The sequence below is a fragment of the Melitaea cinxia genome, chromosome 17 (genome assembly GCF_905220565.1).
Source record: "Melitaea cinxia chromosome 17, ilMelCinx1.1, whole genome shotgun sequence".
In the NCBI taxonomy this organism is placed as follows: domain Eukaryota; kingdom Metazoa; phylum Arthropoda; class Insecta; order Lepidoptera; family Nymphalidae; genus Melitaea; species Melitaea cinxia.
The window spans coordinates 12,918,398-12,926,255 of NC_059410.1; the positions used below are offsets into that span (position 1 = coordinate 12,918,398).

Sequence of the window (7,858 nt, forward strand, 5' to 3'; positions counted from 1 at the left end):
TAAAAGTAAAAATATTATAAAATATCAGATGACCCATCAAATGTTGGATTTATTTAATAAGTATTTAAACGTGAAAAAAAAATAATATTACAATACTAAACAACACTTATTAGTCAACAGCGCCACCTCTTGTCGATAGTCGTAACCACAAAGCAAAGAATAAAAAGCAAAACTCAACACATTAATAAGGAGTTGTCGTACCAAAAACGAGATGGTGCTGCATCAAACATCAATTTTACACATGACATGACAATGTAAACTTTCAACCGAAAGTGATAACACCATATCGTTTTGTAAACATTTAAAGTGTGTACTTGAATGTGGTTGAGAAGTCTTGTTTCTTTTTACTGGTAAGAATTTTCTAATGAAATATTTATGATCACTAATAGGTGCTTAAAATACTTCTTACTTATTGCTATTAACCAATTAATAAAATACCTATTCTGTATTAGAATTAGCAGTTTAAAATTTATAATAATGATAAATTCCTAACCTATTTTTTTTTTTTGTATAAATTGCCTATATCTTGTGTCAAACTCATTATACTTTCTGAACATAATATATTTTACTTTATCTCACATGTGGTTGTTTGTTTTTATAGCTACGTATTAAAAAAATACACACTCCGGAATAAGTTTATTTTTGTATTTCAAAAATAACAAGATTGTTTCCACGGCAGGTTATCGCAAAGTAACGGCTTACTACGAAACTATTTATTGTACTGCGATAGTTTTAACTCATTGTTATACTTATCAATATTTTTGATGTAGGTACTTTATACTTGGAAATTATTGTCAGACTTACAGCCTGTTCTACCAGTTGTTGATAAAGGTTACCCTGCAAATAAGTTACTCTTAGATATGATGTTATAGGAGACAATCCTACTGGAGGATCCGTTGAGTGTGAAGCGTTTATTAAGTTTATTAATTATTTTACACTGCTTTTAACAGTTGAAGGTCGAATAGGCCATTAGTACCTATTTCACCTCCATTAAAAGCCTTAAATCGTAAGAGGCGACTATGGGATAACAAAGTTCCATTACCACCTTAGAACTTAAAAAGCCGACTGATAACGCCATAACCATCCAACTTCTGGCTTTGAAATACACAGGTTGAAGACGATCAGCAGCGTTTTCGGTGCGACAAAGCCAGCCCTGCGGTCACCAACCCGCCTGCCCAGCGTGGTGACTATAGGCAAGCCCATGAGTTCGCGCGTTTTTGGCGCGAACTTGGAGAGGACTGTGTCCAGCAGTAGACTGTGATAGGCTGAAGTGTCATCTCAATTAATAAAGTATAAATTTTAGATACATATTTGCGAATAGAAATATCTTATTAATACAGTGGGATTCGATGTTGAAAGAGAACAATACGTCAAAAACTTTTATCTGTTGGATATCGTCATCCGTCAAATAGCGTTATCCAAAAGTGGTGATGTTTAGCTAGCTTAGACTAAAATAAATTCATGTTAGATAATTGACTTAATAATTGACTATACCGCCGATAATTGATAAATTTTGTTAATTAAGTACCTACATGCAAATAAATATATACATACATTTTTTTTTATTATAAATACGGACAAAATTGTTTTATTACAGTTTTCGAATAACATTTTTTTTTTTAATTTATTTGTCATTCTTTTTGCTACAAAAGTACCTACACATGATTATTTTATTTTTTTTATTCAGTAATAACTATGAAACTAAAATGTTTATGCCATGTTGTATCCCATAGGTTATTCAACTTTCGAGGTTATATCTCGTTCCCATCTATCGTGTAAATTCGGGGAACAACTGTACATAAAATGGTTGAAGTGGACCATGTCCCACGGTCACTGGTTTTAAAGAAGCCCCGCAATTCCCCCGTACTTGAAAACACATGAATAATGACTTTGATTGCTTTTACGCTTGAAAAAAATAACGTCACAAATATAAAGGCGTGTTTGTTTGGACTCTCGTAAGCCCTTTTTTAACCGACTCCAAAAAAGGAGGAGGCTACTCAATTCGACCGTACCTTTGACCGTATATTTTTTTGTGTGTTCGCGGATAACTCCGTTATGAATCGATTTTGATGATTCTTTTTTTTTTGTTGGAAAGGAGATATCGCAAGGGTAGTAACATAATAACGAAACCAGGATCTGATGATGGCATCCATAAAAAATCGAGGAAACTTTGAAAATCGTAATGACGACTAGTCCGTTAGTTAATTTTTTTCGTCTACTTACGTTGTATTACTTGTCGATGATGATGATGATGATGATGATGATGATGAATTGAAGTTGTTTTTTTTTTCGTTTGAAGTATTCATAAAGACCGCTACCGTTAATTTGTTGGAAAACAAGATTCGTGTTTTGGTTAGAAATGTGATTACGACTTCACCCACGTCTTTTTTGGACAGGAAGAATCGCCTATAAGATTGTCTCCTAAGTTTATTCAACCCTCGTATCTTTGCTTAAAAACGACCTAATTGACTAAGGAGTATAGACGCCAACGCATAAATAATTTTTATTAATGGCCAGTAGGATAAAACATTTTGCGATAAAGAGCGTGTACGTATAGGGCACTTAAGGATTTCTTGGTCCTTGCATAAAACTTTTAACAATTCTATGAATATAGAAGGACACTAAAATATGTGTATTTATTTTCAAAGTTATTTGTTTTTTATTTTACATATTCGTTTACATACTATCCGTAGGATTGTACAAATAATGGTAAAAACTCATAGTGTCTGATCCTAACATAGAATAGGATTAGGATTTTTTAGTCTTATCTTATTATGTTCCTAATAGACATCGTCCATGGCTTACTAGACGTTTTTATTTATTTGTAGATTTCTTTTTTGGTACTTCTAAAACTTCACTAAAATGGAGAGGTAGGTTTTTAGTTCAAGGCTTTAATTTCCTCTTTGTAATGTAGATCACAAGAAACCAAAACTAATTAACATTTAGTAAACTAAAGTAGGTAGATAGGTAGGTAGGTAATGTTGAAAAATTATAATAACTATCACCAATTAAAAGGTTCGTTTCATTGTTTCTGTCTCGATAACTGGAACACAAATTTTATTCCCGATTTTCTATCGAGAAAATTTGATTTATATCAGCAGTCCTCTTTATCTATATGTATTTATTTATTATATATATATACACCTATATATAAATGTCGTGTCACGATGTTTGTTTGAGCTAATCACCGAAACTATTGGATTGATTTTAATGAACTTTTGCACAGATATTTAATTTAACTTAAAATATAGCCTATAGTTTATTTAGATATATATATGATTGTTATATTCACTAAAATAAAAATAGGACAGTACGAAGTTTACTAGGTCAGCTAGTACAAATGTATGTAACTAAATGTATAATTTTATTTATTTTAGTACGTCCGTAAAATCGGTCAAGATGAGTAAAATTCCGGATCCGAAAAAGATGTTAATAAGAGAGCAAGTGGCCGCTAGCATCGCAGCTCTTACGGCGGAGGAGAAGAAGAGGCAATCTGATATCGTTTATAATAAAGTACGTACACAATGGAATGAATGATTTTTAGATTTTGATTCCATATAAATAAATATGACATTCAAAAGTTTGTAAAAGTTTTGCCCTCAAGGGTGTAAAATAACAACAGGGAATAGATGTTGAAAGTTTGTATGTGAATATTTTATGTTTGCAAAATAGTAGAGCTATTCTGATGTCCAAATAAATCAAAAGATATATCCAAAAAATGTTATCCAAAGTCACTATTCTACGCGGACGAAGTTGCCGGCCCAGCTAGTATATAAAATAATATAAAATATAATAAAAATCCTTTTAGTTTAAAAATTATTCAAAATACTACTACTATATACTAATTTTCAGATCACAAATCACCCATACTACAAATCAGCGAACAGAATAGCTATATTTATGAGCACAGACCAGGAAATCAACACAATGCCCATCATTTCCCACATCAAGGCTAAGGGAGGTAAAGCATTTGTACCACAGTACGCTGGAGGGCAAATGAGAATGCTGGAACTCGAAGCCGGAGATGAAGATAATATGCCGTTAACTAGGCACGGGATAGCGCAGCATTCGAAAGATATACAGAGGGAGGATGCTTTGAGTCAAGGTAATTTGCTGTTAAAATATATATGATTGTTTTTCACCCTAGTAGTATAAAAAATTAGTTTTTTTGCCAACCAACCTAACCCTCCCAGGAGCTCTGGCCACCTTACTTACCAGAGGAACCCAACTCTACTTGAGAGCAGTGTTATTTAGCTATGATAGTAGACTTATTAACAATTATGTCACAATATAATTATTCATAACAATATTAGAGGACCCGGCAGACGTTGTCCTGCCCGGAAAACAGCTACCGAATTTGATAGCTTACATACCGATAGCAACGCCACCTGCCGGGCGTAATTGAGATAAAAACTACCCTATCTCTCAAGTTGGACCAAATTACAGATGCTTATAAAATTTAAAAAAAATCGGTGCTGTAGTTTCGGAGTTACTTACCGATAGCAGCGCTTACCACCCAGTCCAATTGAGATAAAAACTACCGTATCTCCCAAGCTGGACCAAATTACAGATGCTTACAAAATTAAAAAAAAAATCGGTGCTGTAGTTTCGGAGCTACATACCGATAGCAGCGCCACCCACCGGGTCCAATTGAGATAAAAACTATCCTATCTCCCAAGTTGGACCAAATTACAGATGCTTACAGAATTTGATAAAAATTGGTTCGGTAGTTTCGGAGTTTATCACCCACATACACGACACGTCACGAAATTTTTATATATATAGATTATGTATATTGACAATCAGAATCTACATCCATTGTTTGTTAAAAAATCCCGTCAAAACACCACGTTATGTAATGTGAGAGCGCGTGATGTCTTTGGCGTAATAACAACGCGTTGCACCTAAAGCCCACAACGCCATCGATCAGGACCGCTAAAATTGCCGTTTCACTAACGCAAAAAAACGCCGCGGGCGTTGTGGGTGAACTTTATAAGTAAAACGCATATTTAGGCGCTGTTAAGTGTCAGGCGTCAGCTGTGTGCTCGCAATATGGCGACATGGTGAAAACATGATGTGGGCGTTGCGGACGCTTAGTGGAACGCGGCCAATGTTTGATTTTTACCAATGACGTCACGTACTGTAGTTGGTGTTTCAGTACAGATTAAAAATATTGTTAATGACATCATTTTATTTCTTCATTTAAAAATATTTAAATGAATTATATTATATTATTATTCGCTGAATAATCGTAAAACAGTATATTTATTTTATCTAAGTACCTACATTATAGATTTATCTGATTACTGTCTGATCCCCTACTATTATATTGTCTTGATATATTGTTATACATTTATAATATATGCATATACTATTATAATATATGCATATACTATTATTATTGTTTATTATTATATTATTATTGTTTTCGAAACGAATGTTAGTCGTCTTGGAACTTAATAATAGCAAACTAAGACCGATTTGATTTGTATCCACTAGTTACAATAGTACTTACATTTTGCCTACAAAACTTAGTGTTGAACCCCCCTTTGGATTAGACTTGGCTTCCTTTTTTTGAGGCTCTAATGTCTTCAGGTATTCGATATTATTAGGGTTTGGCTCCTAAAACACTAGTTTTCCATCAAAGTGGAGATACGTACAATCATAAGGATGTATTATATGAATAATAATAGCTTTTTACCACAGCTTCGCCCATATGTTTTCCTTTTAAATATGCATGAAATATATACCTATGTTCCTATGATATAAGAATTTTGAAATTCATTTCTATATTTTTTGACGTTATCTCTTTATAATAAGTAGATGTAGACTTATTTTTAGTGAACTATTCAATATTTTGTACTTTGTACGAAATACGTTAATCATTTTAATACATCATTTCATACAGGCTTAGATTTAATAATCGCCCCAGGAGTGGCGTTCACGAAGAATGGCGGTCGATTGGGACACGGTGGCGGGTATTATGACAAATACATCGCCAACCTTCGAGCGAACCCGGCTACTGCTCCTAAGGTGACTTAAGTAATTTTTAAATTAAGTAACTAAGGCGATACCTCGCTAATCTGTAAATAATAATTATCAATTTAATAGAATCCACACTAGATTTTTTGCAGCAAAGGTCTGATAAAATTATCGAAAATGTATGAAGTAATATACACCGCCCGTAAAAAGCACCCCGAGTAGAAATTTTTTCGTGTTCCTTGGAAGGACCGGACCGGGCATGCCTGATCTGGACCGGATAAGGTATGTAACGCAGAAGATTTGTATGGACCTGATCAGGATGAGATGAGATTTCCTGATCAGGTCCAGATCAGGAAATCTCGTCTCATCCTGATTAGCCTGTTCGGTCCGGTCCTTTTAAAAAACATGAAAGTATATTCTTGAATAAATTGTTTAATAAAAAAAAAGCGAATTGATATGATAAATATGTTACTTAACATAATTATTATGATATTTATTTCCGTTTATTTTTTCCAATGTATTATTTATTTGTGTTTTTACTTTAAATATTAATTATTTTTATTTATCCTTATGTTATTAATTAATTCTTATTATTAATTAAATTTTACTTAGTAACTTCCAATAATTAACTACTAATTAACTATTTCCTATTACTTACGACTGCTCCACTGTGTAGAAACGGATTGTCCTGATAGCTTTATATATACTAAGTGCGCTTAAAAACATCGATAGCGCGACTCAGCCTTAGTTCGCGTTATTTCTTTCAGGCTATCCCGATCTGCACCAGACCTGGTCCTGATGCAGTTATGCCTTACCATACTTGATTATATTTTACATCAGGCGAACCTTGTCTGGACCAGACCTGGTCCTGATAGAGCTTGCCGGATCTGGCATGCCTCATTCTATCCTGATCCGGTCCAGATACATGATCTGGTTGAGCCTGGACTTTTTTCTAGTCGGGACTGTCTGAGTTATGAAAAAATTGTACATACCTAGAACTTACCAACTGTTGTTGTTTTAAAGATGTTTTTTGTGATATTTGCAGTAGAAATACTTTAATTTTGGTTTAGCAACAAAAAGAAAATGTAAAAGATTGATCCCAAACGCTTTTCGTTTGTACAAGTGCCGGTTTTTTTTAAGCCCAAAAAAATTCAAATTGGAAATGCTGCAAGCCTTCTGGGAACTATTACACGTGACAGGACTAAACACCAGATATTTGTAAATCATTAGTTTTAAAATTCTTATTAAATTGTACAATAAATTTAGGTACTTAAAACGTTATTAGTTAACGGTATATAATATATATTTAATATTTTTTCAGGTACTAGCAGTTGGTTTTAAATGTCAAGTGTTAGATGAAGTTCCAATGAACGAGTCAGACCAAATAATTGATGGAGTTATATGCGCGGAAGATTAACATGACATTTTCTAATAAATTTGTAAAACATCATATTTCTGTATACTTATTTTTGTTACACATTTTATGATAAATAAATAAACGCTTCGCTCTCAACGGCCTCTAGTAGGATTTTCTCTTGTGTCGGCGGTCCAGAAAACACACAATACAAGCACAAATGCCCAAAGTACGAAAGACATCTGTATGACCAATACAAATGTCTGTCGTGAGCGGGGATCGCCAGTAATGTGACCGCTGCGCTAATGCGTCGTAGCGTTATTGGGGAAAATAAAACAAATTTTATTTCATTATAATTTTTTTCTACAATTTATGAAATAACGCACTTTGTGCAAATCATCCTTTAGTAATATCTACAGCCATTTAGTTTAAAATATTTCTTAAAATCTATATCTTTACCTAACATAATAATTTTTATACATTTTTGAATAATTGTGTTGTATACAACACGCTTACTGTATT

The 7,858-nt window shown here is 33.3% G+C and overlaps 1 protein-coding gene across 2 annotated transcripts; it reads left to right on the forward strand.

Annotated features, from left to right (window-relative positions):
- The first annotated feature begins 257 nt into the window (after positions 1-257).
- Positions 258-7,495, forward strand: LOC123661584 (5-formyltetrahydrofolate cyclo-ligase). 2 transcript variants are annotated; one of them, XM_045596535.1, is made up of 5 exons: positions 258-350; positions 3,378-3,513; positions 3,853-4,105; positions 5,909-6,033; positions 7,304-7,495. In XM_045596535.1, the coding sequence occupies exons 1-5, from the start codon at positions 319-321 to the stop codon at positions 7,397-7,399; spliced, it is 642 nt and encodes a 213-aa protein (XP_045452491.1). In that variant the 5' UTR covers positions 258-318; the 3' UTR covers positions 7,400-7,495. The 2 variants fall into 2 exon arrangements, with proteins under 2 accessions (XP_045452491.1, XP_045452492.1); XM_045596536.1 differs by lacking the exon at positions 7,304-7,495 and adding an exon at positions 6,124-6,238.
- The last annotated feature ends 363 nt before the right edge of the window (positions 7,496-7,858 follow it).